At 49.9% G+C, this 26,082-nt stretch overlaps 1 protein-coding gene and 1 non-coding gene across 2 annotated transcripts; one reads left to right on the top strand and one right to left on the bottom strand.

Annotated features, from left to right (window-relative positions):
- Positions 1-1,746: 1,746 nt before the first annotated feature.
- ARHGEF37 (Rho guanine nucleotide exchange factor 37) lies at positions 1,747-24,510 on the top strand. The gene is made up of 12 exons (XM_054568192.1): positions 1,747-1,936; positions 3,150-3,273; positions 6,310-6,457; positions 9,511-9,710; positions 10,991-11,121; positions 11,727-11,831; positions 13,468-13,578; positions 14,232-14,561; positions 16,814-16,942; positions 19,099-19,294; positions 20,771-20,928; positions 21,632-24,510. The coding sequence occupies exons 1-12, from the start codon at positions 1,751-1,753 to the stop codon at positions 21,839-21,841; spliced, it is 2,028 nt and encodes a 675-aa protein (XP_054424167.1). The 5' UTR covers positions 1,747-1,750; the 3' UTR covers positions 21,842-24,510.
- On the bottom strand, positions 5,046-5,154 carry LOC129066787 (U6 spliceosomal RNA). The gene has a single exon (XR_008528725.1). It is a non-coding gene; the product is annotated as a U6 spliceosomal RNA (small nuclear RNA).
- Positions 24,511-26,082: the final 1,572 nt, after the last annotated feature.

Raw genomic sequence — 26,082 nt, 5'->3', positions numbered from 1 at the left:
CCCTTCCTCTTTCCTTGATGCCTGTTGAATCTTTCTACTCTATTATTAATTTTTTTTTTCTTATCCTCACAGATTTCAGCACAGGTCTGTGAAAAGGTTCTCATCACAGAAATCTATTATTAATTTTAAAGACTAAATCTTAATTTCTGTAAGTTCTGTTTGGTGCTTTAAAAATCATGCAGGTCTTTATTTTTTTAATATGATGTCTTTTCTTTTCGTGCTTATTTTATAGATTTTATCTTACTGTTTGATTACCTGATGCTCTTGGGGCCTAATTCTGCTCTTTGTTGTTTCTGATGATGCTCACTCACAGTGCAGGTCTTGTACTTCTGGATTTTAAATCCATCTTCAGAGCAGCGTTGTCTGTTGTAGTACCATGTGTGCTAGGGTAAGGATGTGCCCTTCTGGAAACATTTTGTTTAACTTATGGGCACTCAGAGTAGCATTGGTAGCATTAGTCCAGAATTTTTTTTCTTGTTAATTTTTCATCTCTGGGCTATTTGAACCTAAAACCCAGCAAAGGCAGGCCTGCTGTTATGAATTTTCAGAGCAGAATTTCCCCCTCACCCAGGACTCAAGCCAAGATAAAGGAGCACCTTTGTCATCTGCTCAGTGGGTTGAAGGGGAGAATGTTTTTTCCGATCCACCATTTCACCGGAGTCGTTGGCGATCGCAGCTCTGTAAAGAAGCCCGTCTCCTGATCCTGCCTGGGCACTAACACCCGAGCCCTTGGTTCTCTGAGCTCGGCCGTGCCCTCCTCCCTGCCCACTCTGGCCACTTCAGCTGCATCAGCTCAGCTGCGTCTGCTCTGGTTTTCAGTTCCCTCTGTTTGGGGTCCCTGCTGATTTCCTTCACTCTCTTGCAAGCCCTGCTGTGCAGTGAAAAGAAAGCTTATTATAGCTGATCTAGCATTTTTAGATATTTTGTGGTGGGGAGATTTTTCAGGCCATCTTGTCCATTGCCATTTGCACTTTTTAAACTGCGAGATAAAAAAGAAAAGTACATCTGGCTGGGAGGAGCAGGAAAGGCCTTAGAGAAAATGAGTGTTGGAGGCTATAGACAGGGGAAGGTGCACAGCAGGTGCAAAAGCAGAGGCAGGACGTGACTGTGCAGGAAGAGAAAAAAGCACGTAACTCTCTCTTCACTGGAGAGTGTATAGGAAGGGGAAATGAGGTTGGAGCCAGACCACTGAGCTGCAGGGGGCATCTCACAGAACAGACTACCACGGTCACAAGCTTTCTTTCAGGAAGTTTAAACTGGAACCATGTCCAGGGTGAATGGGTGTGGGTGGCAGCAGGCGAGAGAGGGGTTTGGGTTTGGGAAGGTGATCTTGGAAGTTGTGGAAATGGCCCAGGTGACAGGTAGTATGCCCTGAGTGGGGCAGGGAAAGGAGGGAACCACTGGGGATGAGATGGAGAGAGAGAAAGGGACTGACTCAGCTGAACCAGATAAACAAATCTGGGTCAAGAGCTGGGGGAAAAAAATAGAAGAAAAGCCAGACAAGCACATTTTCTGAATCCTGGGAAATGAATTCAAAATGTGAACGATTTTCTGAGTTGTGTTCTACCTTTTAAGGCTGTTCGGATACCACTCACAAATGCTAATGCACAGTTCATCTTGATTCCGTATGCAGCTAAAGATGTTTTTGGGTTGCTTGATGAATAGTTAGCTTTGGATTAGCGACAGCGTGTCCCAGTGGAGCCCCCGGAAATGAGTTGGGGTGTGCTTGTCTTCCCCAGGACCTGCTGACATGGCTGATTGGGGAGCCGATGAGCCATCCTCCAGGACAGGGAGTCCGGATGGGGAAGGTCAGGTCTCTGAGGACAGATGGTCGCTCCATCAGAGACTGGCCATCAGGGAGCTCGTTGACACGGAGGCCTCGTACTTGCAGATGCTCCAGCTCTGTGCCTCGGACATCAGGAGCCGCCTGCAGCAGGTACACACAACCTGTCTTTTGGGGCACATGTGGGTCCTGGGTTCTGAGACCTCACGTCTGTTCCTGGAGCAGGCTTGATGGAGGGGAAGTCACAACGGACATGACGTCCCCTGGATGTAAGCCCTGTACTTCCAATTATTGGCCATGCAACCGTCAGCAAGGCCTTGGAGCCTTAGTGTGTTCATCTGCCAAATGGGCAGAGGGATAATCACCTCAGAAAATTAAGTGAGCTAATGGATGAAATAACCCTTTGTCAAATTTAGAATAGATTGCTTGAACCAGCCTACATTCTCATCGTCTCATTTGGGGGATGTGGCGGGAGGGGTTAGTGCCATGATGGGTTTCTATTTTAGCGTTCATTTTTACATCTTTTTCCCTTGATTTCAGAAATAATACAGCTTCCTCTATAAGATGTCAAGCATTCCCTAACATGTAAGCTCTTTAAGAACAAAGACCATTTAGTTCGATATATCCCAGTTCTTGACATATAAAGAATTAGTGTTTCTTGAATTAACCAAGTAGTAAAGTATACCTACTTTAACATCGAAGGTGAAAGTCCACTCATATTTTACTCCCCAGAAATTGGGATTTTTCTCTGTAGACACTAACCAAACAACTATAGATCGTTACTTATTTTAACGAAGTAAGATAGTACTCTAGATATTTTTTGACAGGTAGCTTTTCCCACTTAACTATGCATCCAAGACCAATCTATCTATCTATTGATCTATCTATCTACCTACATATCTACCTATCATCTATCTGTCTATCTCCTATATATGTCCCTGCACATAAATAGATGACCTGCATCCTTTTTAACAGTGGTAAACCTAGTTAATAGGGGCTGAAGTTCAGAATACATCTCAAGATCATAATGGTAGGTGCCAGATATGTTAGAGCTGGATAGAAGTCTGACTTCCCAGCCTTATATAACAGATGGGAAAACTGAGGGAAGAAAAATGATGGTTGGTAAAACCTCAGCATAGCTTTCCTTCCAGGCTGAGTGCCCATCTTTTCCTTTCTTCTTGTAGAGTAATGGAAATACCTAATTTATAACATTTCAAAGTCCTTGCAAACATCCCACAGGGGCAGTTTTCCCAAGAACAATGGGCCCCTGGGGATGTGAGTGTTCTCGACTCTTCCTCAAGGCCTGCAAATCTAGTCCCTCTCCTGATCTCCCAGCCACTCCCTATGGCGTCTTTGTTCCTTCCAGCTGCCGCAGGGAGATCTGGATGTCCTGTTCTCAAATATCGATGATATCATCAAGGTGAACAGCAGATTTCTTCGGGATCTGCAGGAGACAGACTCCAGGGAAGAGGAACAAGCGCAGCTAATTGGTAAGCAAAAGACGAGGCAGCTGTCAGCCTTGGATTCCTGTGGAGTTGTCCTCAGCATGTGGTCATTGCTGAGCTGTGTCCCGAGTCCCAGAAAAATGCAGCTCAATGGAAGTCTGAGTTTGGGATCCCCGAAACATAGCATGTCAGAGCTGGCGGGATCATCAAATAATGTCTAGTCCAATCCACCAAGAGCACAAGTACTTCTCATGTAGTAGCCCTTTCCATTCTCGTGACACCGTTACTTATTGATTATTATTATTCCCATTTTACACAAGAAAATCCAAAGTTCAGAGAGGTTAAGTCACTTTCCCGGGGCCACACAGCTTGACCAGAGAGAATGGGGATTTGAACCCAGCTCTTTCAGGCTCTAGAACCCTAGCTCTTGACCATCCTGCCTCCCTTTCTTTTCTTTCTGACGAATGCCAGGTAGAGGTAGAACTCCCTTTTGATACTGAGAGTAACTTTTGCTGCTGTGACTTCTTTCCAATCTGCGAATGGAGGACTTTACTTCTCTAGAAAATACGTCTTTGCTTCAGTGTCCCAGGGAATTCCTGCCTCTTTGGACAGTTGTGCTCTATGGGAGTTTGCCCTCCTCTGCCCTTCAGAGTTAGCATACACATAAAGTAGTTTCACAGTTACTGACCATATCACAGTGAAAAACAGATACTCATGTTCATTTCTTTTGCCACACCCTTCACTATGATTATGTCTTCACTGTAATAAAATTAAGTTTATTCCTATTGTTGTATTCCATTTGGGGTTCCCCCCCATCCTGGTTGGTCTTAATTACATTTATATATAACATATATTATGTATCTGTATGATATAAATGTATATATACACACACACATTCACACACACACACACACACACACAGTCTGTCCAGAAGGTATCCAGCCAAGTAATATGAAAAATAGAGACATTTATTGATGGAGATACAAGACACAAGAAACGTACATAGGACAACGACGCATCAGTCCCCTTCAAAGTAGGCACCTTGAGAACCTCACACAGTTCTCCCATTTGCCATCAGCTGCTCCATCATATTTTCCTGAAACTCATTGACAATCTGAAACTTCTTCCCTTTCAAAGGTGATTTAAAAGTGGGAAAAGCCAGAAGTCACAGAGCACCAAATCTGGGCTCTAGGGGTACTGAGTCAGCTGGGTGATTTGATGTTTTCTGAAAAACTCTGCATAAGATGTGATGCATAAGTGGATGCATTGTCATGATGAAGCTGCCAGTCACCAGTTGCCCATAGCTGTGGCCTTCTGAATCATCCAAAATAGTTTCTGCAGAGGAATGTTCAAGATTAACGCAAGCTTTTATACAGATTTGTTGCTGTACTCAGTCATTTTGAATGTGACAGCCACACAGTACACATGCTCACTCAACAGCATCTACTGCCTCCACTGACTAGTACACTGAAGTTGACATTGTTCACACATGCGCATTCCAGTCCACGCTCCTTGGCTGCCAGGCTATATTGATGTCATGCTAAATGTTCTCGTTGTATTAACAATTGCTGGACTTTTTCCACCAGACCTCGTATATACATATATGTATGTATACACATGTGTGTCTGTATACTGGAAATATGTGAAACATTACCATGGTTCCAAGAGTCAGAGCTATATAGAAAGGTAGAGTCAGCAAAGCATTTCCTCTCATTCCTACCACCCCATCCCATTTCCTCATTCTTCCCAACCTGTTCCATCTCCCCCTACAGATAGCCAATCTCATTAGTTTGTGACTTAAAAATGTGGAATGCATCATGCATCATTTGTTCCTTCCATCATTTGCATGTCATTCTTGTGCAAGGGCCATGCTAATCTTCTTTATATTGTTCTAACTTTAGCAAATATGCTGCTGAAATTGAGCACCAGAGTGATCCTTTTAAAACAGAAACCAGATCACGTCACCTCTGCTCAGAACCCTCCAGTTGCTTCCTGCCACCATCAGAATAAAATCCAAACACCTCACTCTACCTTCCTTCCTTCAAGGCCCTCCCTGATTTGGCTTCAGTTTCCTGTTTATTTCCTCAGTGTTGTGCCCTTGCTCACTCTCCTCCAGGCACAATTGCCTTCTTGCTGTCACCCGCATGCCAAAGGCTCACCTGCCTTCAGGCCTTTGTATTTCTTCTTCCTGAAGCCCAGCAAGCTGCTCGCCTCTAGACGTTCCCAGGGCTGGGTACTTCCAGTCTCTGGTAAACATTTTTCATAGAAGCCTTCCCTAAATAGACCACTCTCTAACCCTTTTTCTGTTTTTGTCTTGGTTTATGGTACTCATCACTACCTGGCATAGGACTATATTTATTTACTGTCTGCCTCTGTCACTAGAATATAAGCCCCATGAGATAGGGGTTTTATTTTGTTAGAAGAGTGCTTGGCATATAGTCAATAAATAAGCAGTTGGTAAATATTTGGTGAATGAAGTTTGTGTCAAAAGCTTTACATGTATTATTTCATTTAATTCTCATCAAAAGAAAAAAAAAACACTTGGAGGTGAGTGCTATTTTTATTCCAGTCTACAGATGGGAAAATGTAGGGTCTGAGGGGTCACAGGCTTGCCCCAGGTGGCACAACTGGGAAAGGGGTGACTGGAGCTGTGGCCCTCGTCCTCCCTGAGACCGATGCCCAGCCGTGCCTGTCACTTCCTGGGCTGTGTGCTAGCGTGTCTTTGCAAACTGCACCTTAGTGGTTGTACTTGCCACACACGGTCATTGTAAAGATGTAACATGGGTGCATTTCGTCAACCGTAGAGCAATGTGCAAATACGAGCATTATTAATATGATTGCTCTACTTATAGCTATCATTTAGTAAGTACTCACAGTGCATCAGCCTGAGCTCTACATCATTCTGTCATCTAATCCTTACAGCAAACTTGTGGAAATGAAACAAACGGAAACCCAGGAAGATGAGGCAACTTGCCCAAGGTGACAAAGGTGCTTATGCCGGCAGTTGTCTCACTCATTTCCTCCTTGTCCCGAGCAAAGGGATATGCCTTTGTGAACTCCTTGTTGCTTTTTCACTGTCAGGTAACTTATTCCTGGAATTCCAGGAGGAGTTGGAGCGAGTCTATAAGGTCTACTGTGCAAACTATGACCAGGCCTTGCTGCTGGTGGACTCGTACCGGCGGGAGCCAGAGCTGCAGCGGGAGATCCAGGACATCATCGAGGCCGTGGTGTGAGTAGAATGACCAGTGGGCATTTGTTCCTGCTGCATGGGCCCCAAGGTCAGGGACCGTTAAGGCCTCAGCTCCATTCGGTGCTGCTCGCACTGCTGCAGGAGGGTCTCGGTCAGGATAGGCCAGCTATGCTACAGACATAGACAACTCCCAGCTCTTGGTGGCCTCAAACCTCAAAGGTTTATACCTCCCTTGTGCTCCATTGGGGCTTTTTGCATCATCCTCACGCTGGGACTCACGCTGATGGCAGCTGCTCTCTGGAACATTGCCAGGAATGGTGGGAAAGGCAAAAAGAGCTCTGGAGGGTTTAACGCTGGTAACCGAATGCTCCATCTTGGAAATGATAGCCATCACTTCTCATAACTCACGGGCCAGAACTAATCCCATAGCCTTATCCAACTACCAGGAGGCCAGGGTATGCTGTCCTACCATGAGTCAAGAAGTGGAAAGGCAGAAACATTTGGTGGACAGCTTTCGTGACTTCCGTAGGAAGGGCAGTGAGGTGGGGCGAACTACGTGTTGTAGGCAACGGCGTTGGGAAGCAGGTGTTTATCACCCGGGGAGGCCTCTCTACAGGTGGCTGAAGACCCGCGCCACAGGAAAGAATCAGTCCTGCTCTGGGTGACATCACAGCCAGTGGGTGGAAGCTCCAGGTAGGGATATGTAGAGAGAAAAAAAATTTAGCCCTGGCTGGTGTGGCTCAGTGGATTGAGTGCTGTCCTGCAAACTGAAAGGTCGCTGGTTCAGTTCCCAGACAGGGCACATGCCTGGGTTGTGGGCCAGGTCCCTAGTTAGGGGCATGCGAGAGGCAACCATACATTGATGTTTCTCTCCCTCTCTTTCTCCCTCCCTTCCCCCTCTCTAAAAAAAAAATGAATAAAATCTTAAATTAAAAAAAATTTAAATTTTGAATGGGTAACATAGTTACATGGTTCAAAATCTTAAAAACATCTAAATTTATACAGTAAAAAAAAAATCTTCTCAACCTCGCCCCTTTATCCACTCAATTACAACTCTCATCCCCAAAGTTAAGGTAGCCACTTTAAAATTTTTAATGGATCTTTGCAGTTCCTTTATGCATGTACAAGCAAATTCAAATACCTATTTAATTGCTACATAGAGTTCTTTTCTAGGGCAGGTTTATGGTTTATTTAACCATCACCCTGTTGGTAATTTGTGTTGTTACCAATTTTTTACTGTCATAAATATAGTTGCTGAATAATTTCTACCTTGCTTGCTTGAGCTGATATTTCTAAGGGTAGATGACGAGAATAGGATTGATGGAACAGAGGGCTTGTACATTTCACATACTGCCAAACTGCTCTCCGAAGGGATCTTGCCAGTTGATTCTCCCACCAACAGGGCCTGTTTCCTCACATTGATCTTGCTCTGGGTGTTATCTTGTTATTTTTGTTGCCTATCCGAAGGCTGCATACAAGTTTTTCTCCAGATAACCTTTGAAAGGCCACACATGTAAGCAGCTGCTATAACTCTGCAGCGTGGCCGCTTATGGAGAAGAAATGCGATCATCTCTTTGAGGGCCCCCTGCCCTGTGATTTGTGAGGTGACAGTTGTCCCCATGAGGCAGGTAGACCTTTCCTATGGAAAGTAAGCCCAGAGGGCAGAGTTTTGCCAATACCTGGCAATTGTGTCCACCTCTCCTGCCTGTGGTCAGCCAGGCACTAGGCAGCCCTTGGGGAGAGCAGATGGTCAGCGTAGGTGTGTCCTGATGGTTGGATCCCAGCCCTGCTGTCCCACTCCCTGCAGTTCATGATGGGGCTCCCACCTGCTCTGCTTATTTTTAGCATCATGGCTGATCTTTTCTGGCCATTTGGTCTGGAGACTTTTCCTGAGAACAAAGAGCAAGAACCTAGGGTAGCATGGGGGGCGGGGGCCAGAGAATGGTCGTGAACAGCGTTTGTGAGTCTTTGTGGAGGAGGCGCGCTTGGACATTGAGGTTTGGAACCCTTATGGAAGCCAGGACTGAGGGCTGGTGGTCGTGATGAATGGAAGACTGTTGGAGACACCCTAGATGTCCCAGGTGCCGTTGACTCAGACACTCTTTCTGCAAACACCAGCCGTAATCATGAAGAGGACTGGAGAAATAGTCATCCATTCATAACTAGCGCCTCTGAAAGGGACCTTTGCACCATTAGTTCCTGTGGGGTTTTTTTTTTTTTTTACTTTTTTATGAAAAATTTCAAACCTATAGAAAAAAAGAAGAATGCAATGAACACTTACATATCCACCACCTGAAATGAACCAGTGTTAATCTTTTGCTGTTTGCTTCATGTATGTTTATGCTGAACCATTTAAAGGAAAATACACCTGCTATGATTTTTTTCCTTTAAATACTTCAAATGCATCCCTAAACATTAAGCTCCTGTAATTTGAAAAGCTTTTCCTTTTTAAAGCAGCAGAACCATTTTATTAAATGAAATATCGTGCAGATGCCCAATATGGAGAGTTGTGCTTGTGACATATCCAAGTGGAGATGTTAAGTAGGCAGTTAACTAGGTGAGTCTGGAGCTCTGGTTGTAAGAAGAAAACGAAGATCTAGTTACGGCTGTGCTTAATGCCACAGGACTGTGTGAAGTCAGTACGAGAGTGGGTGGAGAGAGAGGGGAGGAGGCCCCAGAGCACCCCAGCATTGGAGAGAGCCCCACAGAGTTGGCCAAGAGAGTGACGTGGAGTAGAAGAAGGACAGAGGGATCCTTCTTGGGCCAAAAGAAGAAAGTGTTTCGAGAAAGAGGGAGTGGTCATTTGTGTTTGCTGTTGAGTGACTGAGTGAACTGAGGGCAGAGCGCCAACCCTTAGGTTTGGAGCAGATGGGGAACCAAGGCCTAGAAATGGAGTAAAATGAGAACTAGCAGCATCTATCTCATTTCTAGACCTCACAGAAGACAGGAGAGGAAACTGAAGACCACAGAAGGAGGTGACTTGGCTTGAGATCACTCAGGGAGTTCAATGGCAGAGCTGGAACTAGAAGCCCAGATTCCCTGGTGTCCCCACAGGCGGGCTTTTCCTTCCTAATTACGGCCTTCTCCCTCAGGCCACAAGCTGGACCCTCAGGCCTCAGCTTCTTACTGGTCAGCCCTCTGCAGAGGATTACCAAGTACCCACTGCTGCTGCAGAAAATTCTGGAGAACACGCTCCCTGATGCCAGTGCCTACCCTGTTCTCCAGAGGGCGACCTCTGCCCTCCAAGATGTGAACACCAACATCAATGAGTACAAGATGCGCAAGGAAGTGGGTAAGGACTTGGGCACTTTAGAGGATATATCAGCAAGCGTACTTCTAATTACAAAAAATCTCATCTCAGATTGGCTTCACCAGTAACGGGCATGTAGTAGGTCATGTAACCACAAGTCCAGAGGTAAGTGGTCTTAGGCAGGGTTTGATCAGGGGGCTGGCCCCATTTCCCAATAAGTCTCTTCTCTCTGCTCTTTACTGGGTCACCTTCATCTTCAGGCTGGCATCCCTCCCAATAGTAAATGGCTGTTGTTGTTCCAAGATGCACATCTGCATACCACACCCTCCAAGATAAGTCAGGACCTTTCTCCTCTTAGCCAGAAAAATTAAACCGGAGCTTCACTCTGACAGGACCCACTTGGGTCATGTGCTTACCCTGAACATAGGTTAGGGGAATGCCATGAGCTGATTGGCTTAGGCCTGGGTCATGCACCCTTCTTTGAATGAATCACTGTGGGACCCATCCCTTGAACTAAAGTGAGATCACCATTCAAACCATATGGCTGCTGTACTTCGGAGGAGAAATGAATACTGGGGTGGGAGTTGGGGGGTGGGAGGGGAGGGCTGTGTGTATACCTGGGTGGGGGGAGAGGGTAAGCAGGGATCCTGCCTCTCAGGTTGTTAAATCAGAAAGGTTTAAAAACTGAAGCAGTGTCCCCAGGAGAGAGAAACTCATTTGTACAACTGAGACAGTACGATAATGACAAATCAGCTAATGTTTACTAAGGGCTAACTATGATAAGTTTTTCATTTATTATCTTGTTTGGTCCTTACAGTGGCCCTCTGAGATTGGCACTGTTAGTCCTATTTCACAGTTGGGTAAACAGAGCTTTGGTCATTTGCTCCAGGCCACAGAGCTGGTAAGGGACAGAGCGAGGTTTCACACTGAGTCCTGGGGTCAGGTAATCACACTGAGCCAGGTGTGGGCAAGTATGGTCCCAGTTTGGCCAGGCTAACAGCGACTGAGGGACCTCAGGCGAATCACCCCTCGCTTGGGTTCTTTTTCAGAAAGTAGATCCACAACCATCATCTTGTGTGATGAGGATTTACAGATGAGGAAACTGAGACCCAAGATGTGGCGATCGCCAAAGTCGAGCAGGCTGTTCAGCCAAGGCTCACACCTCAGAGTGAGGGCTCAGCCCTGCGCTCGCCTTCCCTGGCTCAGCACCATTCTAATGGTGTTTGAGAAGAGGGCCCACTCAGGTGCCTAGCCGGGGGGGTTGGATGCTTGCTTCCCTGGGTCAGCTTCCATCCCCTCAGCCCCGCTCTCTGTCGGTGCAGCCTCCAAGTACACCAAGGTGGAGCAGCTCACTCTCCGGGAGCGGCTGGCCCGCATCAACACACACACCCTCTCCAAGAAGACCACACGGCTGAGCCAGCTGCTGAAGCAGGAGGCGGGGCTCGTGCCCAGGGTGAGCACAGGCAGGAGGAAGGGTCGTACCCTACGCATCCCAAGGGGAAAGCAAGATGGAGCAGTGGGTGGGGCATCCAGGGGCAGTGGGAGGGGCTTAGACTGCTCTCAGAGATGAGAAAACTGAGGCTAAGGGAGGGAGGTGACTTCCCAGGTATAGGCCGCACTGGCCGCCACTTGATTTAGAGGAGCCTGTGTAGGGCTTTCTCCACTGCACCTTGTGCTACTCTCTCTTTGGGACCTCTTGACACAGATAGGAGAGCTAATCTCTGGGTCTGGTCCTGGAATCAGCTTTGATGGCTACCAGTAGCAGCCCAGGTTGATCACGTACTTACTCTGAACCAGGCATTACTTGATCTACACAAGGAAGTAGGTGTTCCTATTAATGCCCCCCGCCCCTCCCTATTTTGCTTTTGAGAAAATCAGAGGGGGTAAAACACTTCGCCAAGCTGCACTCACTGCCTCTAACTGTCCGACTCAGCTTTTGGGCTCAGACGTGCAGGTCCTTGGAAAGGGGGTCCTCCGTGAAGACGGGGTGCAGATACATGGTGTACACTGCCCCCATGTGGGTATTCTCAGCCCTCACAAGCGTAACTTTACTCTCAGACGGAAGACAAGGAATTTGATGACTTAGAGGAGAGGTTCCACTGGGTGTCGCTGTGTGTGACTGAGCTGAAAAACAACGTGGCTACTTACCTGGACAACCTGGAGGTGAGGATCCTGCGGTTAATAATGGGTGGGGCTGGGCTGGGTTCCCTGGGCAGGAGGCGTGCGGGCCCATCTGGTAAACTGGCAAAGGCACCAGCTGCAGGAACCAAATGAAGAGGTCATCCAGGGGCTGGATGAGGACCCGTGGGCAAGCATTGCACAGCCCACAGCTCATTGGACTGGGCAGCTTCTGAGCCCACTGAGCTCTCGGGTTGGGGTCAGAGCCTTCAGAAAGACCCTGCCAGACTGGCACCCAGAGCAGGGGTGACAAACTCAGGTGCTTAAAGGGGCCAAGCACTCAGTGAAGTGTACATGTGTCCAAAGCCTAGTGCCGGATTATGAGACATTTTTGGTAGTTAAATACATATGTAATACTTTTTGAAATTTGAATGATCGAATGAATGAGTGAATGAAAGAGTAAAATCTAAAGGGGCAGTTAGTACTTGACTCAGGAGAGTTGTTGCGGCGGCCCCAGCGCAACCAGCTCTGACTTTAAAGAAAAATAGAAAACTAGAAACTCAGACTTTTAGGTGAAATCTCAAGATGAGTCACGTGCAACTAATTAAATAAAAATTTAAATGTTACTCAGTCCCGAGGAAATATATTTCTATAAGCTGCACTCAGCCCAGAGGAACAGCAGGTTGCGTTCCCATCCAGCATGGCACTTTCCTTGTGCCAAAACTCCCCACTCGTTCTCGTCATCGATGCTGACTCATTGCATCCACTGTGTACCTTTTACGTGGTTTTATTCTCAGTCGTGTCCATTTGCGCAAACCGGCTCGGCTGCACGGTGATGGGCTCTTTGGATAGTGGGACTTGGGGTGGCGCTGTCGGAAGTATGTACAAGGAGGGCGGCGGTCATTTCACACTCCCCTGGGCGGCCAGGTCACCCTGCTTGTTCCCGCTCCGTCCTGGGCCCCCCCACCCCCAGTGGAAGCATCTGAGCAGCAGCGGGAGATGGAAGGGAAAACACTCAGGGCTGAGAGGAGAGAACCCAGAGATGCATGAGAGACACGGCAGGCTTTGCAAAGGAGGACGAATATTTGGAAGCTTTCAGGCTGCGTTTCCCTAGATGCAGGGCTCAGATGACAGAGACAGTGTTGACATGAAATCCTGGAATCCCACAGGGACAAAGTGACTCCCTCTGTTGATCCTCCGAGGCCAGGAAAAGCCTCTCTTGCTGGCGTGTCTTTAACACAGGCAGAGCCAGTCTCGGGCTGGGAGCCGTCAGCAGGCAATGACATCCAGACAGAACTTGACAACTTTGTTTTTATAGCCATTATTCTTACATGCCTATTTATGGCAATTATAACTCATTTTTCCCTTTATGGTAGTGTCATAAGATGTTTTTTAAAGAAATGCCTTGGTTTAAATAGGAACACTTAGTGGATTGAAAGAAAAGTAGCAATAGACCATGTGGATTATGGACATGGCAAACCGTCACAAGGGAGGCATGCAGACGGCGAGGTCTGGGACGTGCTGGAATAGGGAGAAAGGTGTTGGCTTGGTCTAGGAAGAACTTTCTAATCAACCAAGTTGCCCAAGGGTAGAATAAGCTCGTGCTTCCCTGTCACGGGATGCAGAGGTAAGATGGCCACGGCGGACCATGATTTTCTGTCTCTCATTTGCCCTGGTCCAGGCTTTCCTCCGCTTCCGGCCGCAGGAATGCGACCTGGATGTCCCTGAGGGGCCTGTGGGGCAGTACCGCAACCTGGCAGGGGACCTGCAGCTCCAGGCCTTCCCTGAGTTTGTGAGTGGAATTTCTCCTTCTTTCTTTGTTGGGTCAGCGACACAACCTGTAAGGATAATATTTAGACTTAAGGCCCTGCACACAGTTGTCACATCCATGACCACCCTGGGTAGCTCGCAGGCAGAGATTATTATTAGCGTGTTTTACCGATAAATATAGCCCCAGCTAATGTTTACTGAGCCTCACTGTCTGCCAGGCACTGAGCTTAGCCCTTCACAGTCTTCACCTCATTTAATCCTCACAACACAGCTTATGGGGTAGATACTTTTAATAGTCCCATTTGGCAGATGGGAGCTGAGGCTCAGAGGGGTGACTGCCCACGTCACTCAGATGGTCAGTGGCAAGCTGGAGTCCGAGCCCTAAAGCCTGTGCTTTTGACCGCCACTCTAAATCTTTTTCAAGATCTGTGCACAGTTAAGATATTAAGAAGTGACATATTAAATACCTACTCTGCTAATATCGTTACGTACTCTCTCCCTATTTTTCAGATAGGCACCTTGAGGCCCAGAAAAGTTAGATAACATGCTAGAGGTCACAGCTAGCCAGTGGGTGTAGGACTGGGGCCCAGGCCTGCCTACCTTCAAAGGCCCCTTTCCCAGTGCCCACTGGCTACTGCCTCTTTCCTGGACTGCCAAGCTCATCTCTCCCCACAGAAGCAGCGACTGGAAGGCCTGGTGTGGCGGCCACTGTGCAACCTGGCCAAAGCCCTGGCCGGCCCTCGGAACCTGATCAAGAAGCGTCTGGACAAACTACTGGACTTTGAGCGGCTGGAAGAGAAGCTGCTGGAGGTGGGCAGCGTGACCTATGAGGAGGAGGCGGCGCGACACACGTACCAGGCGCTCAACTCCCTGCTGGTGGCTGAGCTCCCGCAATTTAACCAGCTGGCCGTGCAGTGGCTGGGCCAGATCCTGCGCACATTTGTGGCTCTCCAGAGGGACCTTGCAAAGCAAGTGCTGCTGAGGGCAGAGGGCAGCATGGCCCAGGTAAGACCTCTGGGACCGGGCGCCCCTGGGGAATGGCCTTGCAACCCCTTCAGCCCTCTTTTGCAGGGGCTGGGATGGAGGTTGGGCCTTCCAAACAGGCCATGAGGTGCTTAGGAGGAGGCTGGGACCTTCTGGATATCTCTCATGCCTGCTCTCCTTCCATTATTGGAGCCAAACCAAGAAAGCAAGGATAGAACTGGGGCTCCAGGTCATTCCTAGGCTCTGGAGTGCAGAAGCACAGGAGGTTCTGCTTGGGGGATGGTAGGTGCCAGGGCTGCTCCCAGGGGTGGATTAGATGTTGGTGGCAGAGACAAGGACCCTTCTACACAGTCAGGAGTAAATGCGTCCAGCCAGTGTTCCTATTGCCACCGCTTCCAGCGGCTGCCTCCCCAAGAGTGCTTACTGTGTATCTGTTTAAAACACCTCCTGTGTATGATCCCACTTACTCCTGAAACAACCCACGAAAAAAGTATTATTATTATTCATATTCAAAAGGATGCTGAGGCACAGAGAGGTTAAGCAATTTTCCCAAAGCCACACAGCGAATAGAGGGATGTGAACCCTGCCAATGCAACTCCAGAGCCTGGGTTCTGGACTGAATGCTCAACAGCCAATAAAACGAACAATCTGCTGAAAGCATAACTAGGTCGCAGAGAGAGTTGGATAAACCTCCAAACTGTGCTAACTGTGATTTTGGAATTTTGAAGACTCAGGTTGATACAGGAAAGAATCCTCAGCTGCTTTCAGATCTCTCCCTGATGTCAACATCAGAGCTGAATGGCCTGCGGGTCCAAGTTTGGAAGCAGCTTCCATACTCCACACAGCACATGCTGTATCCTGGGCTTCTTGGCCCCCAGCTCAGCTCTCCCCATCCAGTTCATTGCATGAAAATTCCTCCCAAATGCCCTCCCCGCTCCAGTACCTTTCCAGCCCATAGCCCCGCTCTGTGCCTGTAGCCCCCACTTCCAGTGCACGCCACTGCTGGTCGGCGTGCACACACTGCTTCCTCGGTCTGGGTGCCCCTCCCCATCGCCCCCCTTGCCTTTCACGATATCTGGTATGTGGTAGGAACTCCCCAAGTATGTCACAGATGTCCATGAAGGCCTCAGAATCCCTGTCCCCAGTGGGAGACCCTATCCTCTATGCTCCAGCAGCCCATAGGATGTGCTTCAGCTAAGCACTTTTTGGAGCCCGCCTTCTGCTGGGTGATGGATGAAGCTGTTTTTCCTCATCGAGGGGGCTGGGACTGTGGGCTTTTCGTCTTTGAATTGAATTCAGCCTGAACCAACTGCAGGAAGAAGCATTCCTCTTTCCTGAAGTACAAGGGCAAAGCTGAGGAGATGATCTTTTCATTCTCCTCCCACCCGCCAGTGTTCCCTCCAGGGCTGCCCGACCCCCGGGTATTTAGGCCGGGCTGCGAGGGGCCGGGGAGTGTTGCTGATGCCAGAAGGGGAGATTGACTCCATAAAGCGGAAAGGGGCATTCTTGGTCGGTCCTGTAATGCAGAAGGTTAGGGCCCGCCCGCAATTGACGCCAGTCCCCGTGTCCCTGTCTCATGGCCTGTTCCCCCGAACTCATCGTGTGGAACCTGGGGAAGACCTGCAGGGTAGAGCCTCAGTTCGTCTGGGGAGGGGGAAGGGAGCCTCTAAATCAGAGCCAAGAGCAGTGAGTGTGCAGACAAGCAGAGAACATGTCTCTGTTAGCTCTGGGGTCTCACTTGCTCCTAGGTGGTCCACTGAGAGTGTGGGAGAAGCCGGAGGCCTGGCTGCATTCATTACAGATGATGTTGTCAGGGCTTGACTTTCCTTGCATCCCTAGCTCTGTTTCCCTCTCCGGATTGGCTTTATTCTCAGGCAGGCCTTTCTCTATGTGTGGGAGAGATGACTCCCAACAGCTGACTTCCAAGCACTTACCTTTACATCTCAGAATCCAAAGGAAGAGCGACCTTCTCATTCCCAGCCTTCACGTCCTAAGTCTGAAGGGAGGATTCTGACTGGCCCTGTCCAGGTCCACTGTCCAATCCTTGGACCGATCAGGGTGGCTGGGATAAGGGACGCCATGACTGCTCGTTCTGTGGCTTCGAGCCCCATGATGGGCAATTCTGCAATTCCACTGGACCCCCATAGAAGGACGTGTTCTCAAAGGAAAGCTGGGCAGTAGGCAGACAAAGCCGACAGCTGGCCAGGACAAAAAGGCCCATTCTAACACACCCGGGGTTTACGTGTGGGCTGACAGCGTCTGTCCCTACCCAGCTACCCCACCGCCAGCTCCCTGAGCCAGCCTTCAGGAAACTGGTGGAGGACGCTCTCAGCCAGACCACTCACCAGCTTCGCTCCTTTCAAGAGAACTTCGAGAAAGTGCTGCCACCTCCCACTGTACATGTAAGTGACCCTCCTTCACCTGCCCCTGGGGTGAGGCTCAATCCCCTATTTCTTCTCCCTTTTCTATTTCCAGTGTTTCCTGTTACCCTGGAAACATTTCCCGTTTCCCTCTCTCCCTTCTCTCTGAGAGCTGTGGGGTGGGGGGATCCATCCCCCCCTGCACACATACACACGCTCTTCATGGCCAAGAAGCATCAGAGCAGAACAGAACTCTTGGGTTAAGAATAAGGAAACCCAGACGTTTTAATATTGAGTGAAATTAGGCATAGTAACGAGCAAGGGGAATTTAACATCCAAAAGCCTGGAACTTCTTCACACTTTCCATCAAAATTTGCTGTTTCCTCATCATCTTCTCACCGTCCCTGCTTCATCTATCAGCCTTCAGAATGAATCAAGTTTGAATAAGGACTCACTTAAATTTTCTTTTCACTATGGCATTTCTTAAGAATTAAAGTATAGTTGACATACAGTATTATATTAGTTTCAGGTATACTTGACATTTATGTACCTCAGGATTTATATAATCACCATTGTGAGACTCTCTGTCACCATACAAAGTTATTACGATATTATTGAGTATATTCCCAGTGTTATCCATTACGTCCTTATGACCTGCTTATTTTAGAACGAAGTTTGTATGCTATGGGATTTCTTATTGTAAATGACAGTATTTCAGCTCCGTAATGGTTTACAAAACTTTAGATGGCCCAGTGCTTTTTTTTTTTTGGTAAAGCTTGTCTCCCACAGGGGATGTGACGTGGGTCCTCCACCTGGGGAGAGGAAGTGTGCGGAGAAGGAACAGAATAGACACTCAGATGAGTCACAAGAACCTCCTCTCTCTTTTTACTTACGACAAAACAACAGTTTTCTTATTGGAAAAGCAATCCATGCTGATTGCACAAAGAAGAGAAGACTTGGAAAAACAAAAAGAAGAACCAAATGGGAACATAATAATCCCAGGGTGTGTTGAAAATTGGTAGTGAGGGAAGAGACCCCCCCGCCCCCCGCCTTCCCCACCACCACCACGCACACCTGCTGTGAATTCCTGGCTTACTTGGCTCAGGGCACAGAACCCGCAGAAGGGGGGTGGCCCGCCCAGGGAGTGCTCCTGTCCTCTGCGCCAGGCGGGGGCTGCCAGGCTTGAGAAGGGAGGCACATCCTGGCTGTGCTGTGGCTTTTATACTTGTGTTGATGCCACTGGTCTGAAGAAAAGCTACCTCATCTCTACACTTCCATTTTAGGGCCTATTTGAAACATTAGGTTCTCCTGGTACTTGATCCTGACATAGGGAACACATGGGAGTATGGGTAATGGGAGAGCCTGTGCCCAAATGTCCCCAAGGGACACCGCTCTCTTTCTCCCTACATCCAGCACCTCCCTGCCCAGAAATAACTAACCATGTAAACATGGTGAATATAAATACACCCATATATATGTATATATACAGAGAGAGAGAGAGAATCTACAGTCAACATTTTTAGTTTCTTCTTTGTTTTACAAAAGGGGGCATTCACCCCTGAACCCCTTCTTGTTGATACTCTTGCTGGAAGCAGTGAATAAAAAACAAGGCCTGCCAGGAGATTTTTGGTCGCGCTGGGTCGTTCTTCCCCGCCAGGTGGCAGTTTCCACCAGGGCAGAGCTCTCCCCCGAGCTTCTGCTACACCATCCACAAGGCTTACTGTGCCTTGTTCACAGTAGGCACTCAGTAAATGCAATACCTGTGAACTGAAGACTCATGGAGTAAAAGATAGCACCCCCTTCATTCCCACGTGTGGGAGGTCAGCTGTGCTGCCCCGTGCTGGCTGAGATGCCCGATGAGTAAGGCCTGGTGCCCACATGAAGCTCAGTCTCATAGGATTGAAAGCCCCGTGCAAGGCATCTCCATGGGGGTCCATTTAGCTCGGTGCTATGGGCAGAATTTAGAGCCCAACCCTGGAGTTTTGTAACGGAGCCATTTCAGAACCTGAATTAGAATTTTAGAAAACCGTAGAAGCTGAGACCTGGGAGGGATTTTAGAGAATTAGATGAGATGCCTGTGGATGTGTTTCTCATCTGATCTAGCTGTCTGTTAGTCCGGGGACCGACGGGCAGCTGTTGGCCCCAGCTTTGATGCCCTAACTCAAGCACCTGTCTGTCTCTGTCTCTCCTCTCCCCAGCCACTCCTTCCAGGGGCTGAGCGCCAGGTGCAGGCCCTCCTGAGCAAGTATGGCCCAGGAAAGCTGTACCAGGTGACGAGCAACATCAGCGGGGCTGGGACTCTGGACCTGACACTGCCACGGGGCCAGATCGTGGCCCTCCTTCAAAACAAGGACACCAAAGGCAACAGCAGCCGCTGGCTGGTGGACACTGGGGGTACGTAGCACTTTGTGGGCCCGTACCCTCCATCTGGGAAAATGGGCCAATGGGCAGTGGGGAGACACAGGTGCTGGGGGCGGGCAGAGTGTCTGGCTGTGCAAATCTAGGTGGGAATGAGCCCAGGTGAAAATGCGCGGCTTGGAACACAGCGGCTCAGTGTGGTGCGTGAAATGCCAAAAAGAAAGCATCAGTCTTTCATTGCAACATCCGTTATCAAGCACCTACTGTGTGCTGGGTGCTGTGTAAGGAACATAAGGACCCTGCCTTGGGGACCTCACAGACCCATGGGGTGGACAGAACTTTAGCACCAGCCTGAGAGATGGAGATGCACAGAGAAGGGATGCTTGGATCCTGGCTTCGTGGATGGACGTCTGATGTCCGGAATGAGGGAGGTATTGTCTGGTCCCGTCTGCATTGGTCACGCCCTTGGGGTGTGGTGCTCAGGTCAGGGTGCCCCAGTGTAACTGGGCAGGAGGCAAGTGGCATTGTGAACCCACGAGAAGGACCAGCAGAGTGTCTTCCAAAGGAGACATGTGACCCTCGGGATGAGACTTCCACGGGATTATTGGGAAGGGATTTCGGGAGAGCTGTCCCCCATCAGACAGTTTATTATAATTGTTACTGAAAGATATTAATATATATTAGAAAAACAACTAGTACCTAAACCCATGATTTTATTCATATTATTCTATAGTACAAGACTAGGTTTTAAAAAGTGAGTCTATAAAAAACATTAAGCAAATGGTGTGAATCCAGGAGAAATCGCGAAAGGACAGCCTGTGGCTCAAGTAGAAAACAGCTGAATGGGGATTAGAGCAAGGCCCCTGGGGCCACGAGGACTGGGTGTGGAGCCTAACGCTGCCACTGAACTGCGTGGCCTTGGAGAAGTGTCGGAGCCCCGCCGAGCTGGCCCCGCGGTAAAAGGGAGAGTTGGCGTGAACGCTAGATAGTGCCCGCTCTGGAACCCAGTGTGCTCTTGGGAAATGGCGGCCACTCAGAATGACAGGAGCCAGAACAGCACTGGAGTAACTGCACAGGAGAGGGAGCTGGGGACACCCGGAGAAGAGAAAAGCGATTTCCGCCTCGTGGGAAAGGCTGCCCGGGGTATGGGAGCAGCCTCGCTCAGGGCTGCCACCTTCAGGGGTTGGGGACCCGTGGCGGCAGCCCCAGGAAAGCCGTTTTCACCCCAGACCGAGGAAGAGCTACTTCTCTCTGTCAGAGCTGCTCAAAACTGAGTGGACGCCTCAGTTGGGAATGAGCTCCCTGTCCCTGGGGGCGTGCACGCAGAAGGCAGAGTGAGTGCGGGGCAGGGGGCGGTGCTGTGAGGTACCTAGATGTCCTTTGCAGTCCCTCCTTAGTGCTGAGAAGCTGTGTTGGAGGCATTGGTACCAATGCATGGTAGTAATTTCCTCTGTTACTTCAAGGGATGGAGAAGGGGGCATGGAGCCAGATTCATGGTCTATATGTCCGTAGGACATCGAGGGTATGTGCCAGCTGGGAAACTGGAGCTGTACCACGTCGTCCCCAGTGAAGAGAAGCTCGGGGAGCAGGCGCGGCCTCATGGGGACTCCCGACATCTAACACCAGAGCCCGCCCCAGCCCCAGGCCCCTCTGTCCCAACCAGGACCCAGGTGAGTTTGGGGATGGAGTGGGGGCTTTGATTCTTCTCTGATCTGGGGGTGAGGGAGCGCTATCCTGTGAGACTGAGGCCTTGATGGATGGCCACCCCAGTGTCCCCGCCAGCGGCAGGACCCAGAGAAAGGAAGTGCCGATATACGCCGCCATATGCAGTTAGAGACAGAAGACCGAGTATTGCATGGTTTTATTTCTATGAAACGTTCGGAATAGGCAAAGGTGCAGAGACAGGAAGATCAGTGGTTGGCAGGGACCTTGGGGGGAGGGAGGGCTGGGAAGTGACCGCCAACTGCTATGGCTTTTCTGGGGGGTGAAGATGTTCTGGAATTAGACAGCAGAGATGGTTGCACAACCACACGAACACATTAAAAACGGCCTGTGAGACAAATAAGTTCCTTAACTTCTCTGAGTCTCAATGTCCATATCTGAAAAATGGGGCACATAGAACCCTAGAACTGTGAACATCAAAGCCAGGCGAGGTGCTAGAATGGGGCCTGCCACACGGTGGGCGCTCACAGAGGAAGGAGCGGAAGCCGTGTCCTCTGGCACAGAGGGTGTGCTCAGGGGGCGAAGAGGCGCTTGACGGCCCAGCGACGGTGACTGACCGGCTGGGAGGGATGCGGGTCCACCGCCTCTCTGGGGTGGGTCTGTCTGTCTCCCCGCCCTGGCCATCGCGGTGCCACTCCCCATGTGTTTTAGGTGGTCGCCGTGTACCCCTTTGTGGCCCGGAGCAGCCATGAAGTGAGCCTGCAGGCAGGCCAGCCCGTGACCGTCCTGGAGGCCCAGGACAAGAAGGGGAACCCGGAATGGAGCTTCGTGGAGGCGAACGGGCTGCAGGGCTACGTGCCTTCCAGCTTCCTGGCCAGGGCCCCGAGCCCGGCACCCTGGGGCTGGAGTCTGCCCCCCTAGGGAGCCCTCCTTGGAGCCCATGTCGTCAAGGGAGGGGGAGGATTAGAGGCTGCGAGCCTGGGACAGAAGAGAAGCAAAGAGCAGCAGGGTGGAAGGGGAGACCAGGCCAGGGCGGGGCGAAGGGCTCCCAGGAGGCGGCGGGAGAGGTGGGCACGCCTTGCAGAGAGTCTGGTGTGGATGGCACGACAGGCCCCAAGCGGGGCGGCTCTTGGTGACTCCAGAAGGAGGTGGTTCCAACCTGGAGTCACAGCAGCCTGGGTAGCAGGTCAAGTTAAGGATTTGTCGTAGCTTACCTGTGCCCTGACCTGGGCCTGCCCGTTGAGCGGGTCACCCAGAATGTCACTGGTGTGTGCGCAGGGAGGGGTGCTGGAGAAGCCCAGGCCTGCCTGGCCAGACACTTCACTTCCCACACGGGGTGTCAGTAGGCACCACAGCCAACCAGCCATCTTCCGTTTCTCTGCGCTGGCAGCTGAGCTATGCTGAGCAGCGAACCCCTGGGAGCCCTGTCTAGCCGGGGAGCGGGGCTTGTCGGGGCAGTGGAGAGGTTCCCAGGACACGCTAGCCTGGGCCTGGGAGTGGGTGCGACCAAGCCACAGCTCTGGAATGTGTGTAGTCAATTCAGAGCCTGTTCCAGGGAAGAGGAGATTTGGAGGGTGTGTTAAATGGGGGCGGGGTGGGAGGTTGTTGCCAAGCGGTTGTGCGCTGTCACTGTGTTCTCTGAACCAGAGATAAAGGAGCACGCCAGTCACAAAGGAAGCTCTGAAGCAGGTGAGCACAGCCCTGGTGGGTGGGGGAGATTAGGTAAGAGCTTGGGTTCCTTTCTCTGGAAGAGGGGGAACCAGGGGAACCCCGGGGGTGTCAGGAGGCCACCACGGGCCTGGAGGCAAGGGTAGACATGATGTCAGTTGGCTGTGGGACCTGAGACACAGGGCACAGCCTCATTTTTCCCATCCGTACAGGCCTGACTCACAGGGCTGTGTCGAGAATGGCGTGAGGCTAAGGATGTGGAAGCTCCCGGCGGATTGTGAAGTGCATATAAATGTCAATTGCCATTGGCCCCAGCATCAGCGTTCACGCTGCCCCTTCCTGTGCCCAGGGCAGACGTTGTTCATCAACGTGGCATCCTTTCCTGTCACCCAGGATCTACCGCTGGCTCCTTCTCAATATTGCTTTCTGGGTAGCCAAACTCTTGAGCTTGTCATCCCTTTCTAGAACCTGGAAATGGAAACCTCCCCATAAAATAAGACCCACTGGGGCAATTTTGGGTGCAGCCACTGGTGAATCATCCCTAGGATGTCGCCTTGGGCTAAGATAAGTTGCAAGACTCACAGGAGAACAAGAAGGTGACCCCACATGATCTTTAATACAAATGACAAAATTTGGGACTAACCCAGGTTAGGGTGTATCTAAAAACAGGTGTCAGTTAAGACTTACTTCCAAGAACATCTCTGTGTTGTTATACCTGTAGTGCCTATAACCGTGAGCTCTGGGTTTTAGAGGGCTTTTAAGAATATATACACACGTCTGTGTCAGACGGTCTGTAGCTTACCTCCTTTGGGCTTGTGAAAGCGTGAAGATTGCATAATACAAGGGGAACTCAGTGCCCACAATCCCTTTCTCAGCCCCAAATTCATGTTACAAGATGCTCTTGACTCATTTTCCTTTCTCGTTTCTTCTCAGATTTCTGATACAAATAGGGAAGCACAAGGGAGTAGATAGTACAATAAGAAATCCATTTGTGGTTCCACAATACCTACTGAGAGCCCACTGTGTGCTAGAGCCCCGGCGCAGGGTTTCTCAACGTGCCTGCTCATTGCAGTCCCGGGGGCGGCTTTCAGCTGTGGCTGACACCGGGACCCCATCCGGAGATTCTGATGTGATTGGTCTGGGGAGTGGCCTGGGCCTCCGGGACTCAGAAAGCTCTCCCGGTGCTTAGCGTGTGGCCAGGGTTGGGGACCTCTGCCCTAGGCACGCAGTGGTGGACGCGAGAGACCTGGGGTCAGAAATGGGTATAAGCTGTAAGCAAGGAAGAACCCCCTCTGAGCTTTGTACTGGCTCAGATGTTTTGAACAGGCAGCTTTAGAGGTGGTTTGAAATAGGACAGCCTGTTTGGTCAGGTCCCGGAATGTATATATATTAAGTGCCATTAAAAGGGAACGGAACAAAATTGGATGTTCTTGTAGGCACCAGGGAGAAAACTGAAATAAACTTGGAACCAAATTGATCTCATCAAGGGAAAATAAAAATGTATTCAGTAGCACATGGCTTATGGTTTCTTGTGGACTGCGGATGAGATTAAAAGTCACTGGAGGGTGAGAAAATGCGTGCTGAGAAGATGGAGAATGGCCTGAATTTTCTCCAGGGGACTCTGTGTAACGTGCCCTTTTTTTCCCCCAAATGCCTAGAACCACTGCACTGTGTCTTATTTATTTCACTCTTGAACTTGCTGAAGTATTTGCCAGTGAACTGAACAGGGCTTCTAAGAGCTGAAGACTGATTCACCCTTGCTCCCTGCAGTGGAGTGAGACCTCTTAGACCTTTTGGGCTCCAGCCCAGCTCTGGACATGTGAAAAAGATTACAGTATCAGAGGAAAGATGCGTGGATTCTTGGTTAATATGATGAGCTCTAGCTTGGTGAATAACTGATGTGAACTACTGAGAATAAAGGACTTTGAAGATGAAAATGTCTCTGGAATTTGTGTGGCTCTTACCATTGATTAGTTAGGTGCCCCGGTGCGACATTTGTTCACTGGGCACTTGCTGTACATAAAAATGGCACCTCATTCATTCACGTGTTCCTTTGAGGAGTAGCTACACCACACCTTTGGCCTTAGCAGCTGGGGATACAACAAGAAGTCAGACAGGTGGGGACCCTGTTCTCCCAGAGCCCACAGGCTGGTAAGAGAGACAAGTCAACAGCCAGTTACATGCAGTGTAAGTGTTAGGGGAGGGCAGGAACAGGTGCCACCAGAGCCCAGGGAAGGGTCCAGCCCTGACTCAGCCTTGGCGGCTCAGGAACACTTCCTGAGAGAAGTGATACCCAAGCTGGGGCCTGACGGGTAACTAGGGCTGAGTGGAGGTTGCAGGGAGGGTGTGTGCAAAGGCCCAGAGGTAAGAGCTAGCGCCGTTTGTCGGGAAACCGAAATGCTGTAGAGCTGAAACAGGGTGTGTGAAGGGTAGTGGGTGCAGTGAGAGGTGGTTTAGAGGTCAGCATGGTAAGGAGCTTTGGTTTTTATTCTGAGAGCCATGCGTGGGGGTGTGGGGCACTAAAGGGTTTGAAGTAGACGCCTGACATGCCCAGGGTTGTATTTTCGGGTGCAAGCTCTGGTTCATCCTGGAATCTCCCTAAGCATGTCACATGCCTTAAGCAATAGATGTTCTGCCCTGGCTGGTGTGGCTCAGCGGGTTGAGCACCAGCCTGTGAACCAAGGGGTCACCGGTTCAATTCCCAGTCAGGGCACATGCCTGGGTTGCAACCTAGGTCCCCAGTTAGGGGTGCTTGAGAGGCAACCACACATTGATTGTGGTTGCCTCTCTCCCCTCTCCCCCCTCTCTAAAAAAAAAATCTTTAGAAAAAAAAGTAATAGATGTTCTATATACATATTGCTCAGATAAGCACCCCCAGGGGGTTGGGAACACAGCAGCCCAGCCTCCGAGGAATCACCCAGAGCAGCCAGGCAGCTGGAGAGGCAAGACACACAGAGTGAGGCAGTTACTCGGCTCCACTGGGCAGGAGACAGGAGGGAGATCTGAGGGGCTGAGGTGGTCACAGAGGCTTCTTGGAGGAGGTGGGGCAGGTGCTTGGCCACGGGGGGCAAGTAGGATCGGGGAAATCAAAGGGGGGAGAGTGGCCTTCTCAGGCATGGAGAGGAGTATAGTGCCAGAAAAAGTACCCAAAACTTTGGAAAAGCTGAAGTCAAGGCCCACCTGACCGTAGACAAGTAAAAAATGCAATTGTCTGCACATGAAAAAGTTTGATGTGGTCCCCAGTTTCCCTGTCCTCCCCACTCAGTCCCAAAAGTACTCAGTGTAGAGTTTAGGCTTAGTTAAAGAAGTCCCTGGCTGCCTTCGCCAAGACCTGACTTCCAGTGTGGACGCGTCATTGTAGGGCCCGGTGGCAGGGAAGAGACTAAATACCCGCCCCCACCTCCAGGATTGGGCATAAGAAAGAGCCGGTTTCCACTCTTGGCAACATCATAAGCAGCGAGGAGCCTGAACGATCCATTCATTTAATCTTGCTC

This window comes from Pteronotus mesoamericanus, unplaced genomic scaffold (genome assembly GCF_021234165.1).
Source record: "Pteronotus mesoamericanus isolate MK-2021 breed Mesoamerican mustached bat unplaced genomic scaffold, CSHL_Meso_final contig_2, whole genome shotgun sequence".
Classification (NCBI taxonomy): Eukaryota; Metazoa; Chordata; class Mammalia; order Chiroptera; family Mormoopidae; genus Pteronotus; species Pteronotus mesoamericanus.
Note: the sequence above shows the minus strand (reverse complement) of the source record. Positions and strands in the feature narration are given on the sequence as shown.

Coding starts and splice junctions, on each gene's coding strand:
- ARHGEF37 (XM_054568192.1), top strand. CDS start 1,751: ATGGCTGATTGGGGAGCCGATGAGCCATCCTCCAGGACAGGGAGTCCG. Junction 13,579..14,231: donor TCCAGGCCTTCCCTGAGTTT/GTGAGTGGAATT, acceptor CTCTCCCCACAG/AAGCAGCGACTGGAAGGCCT. Junction 16,943..19,098: donor TGCCACCTCCCACTGTACAT/GTAAGTGACCCT, acceptor TCCTCTCCCCAG/CCACTCCTTCCAGGGGCTGA.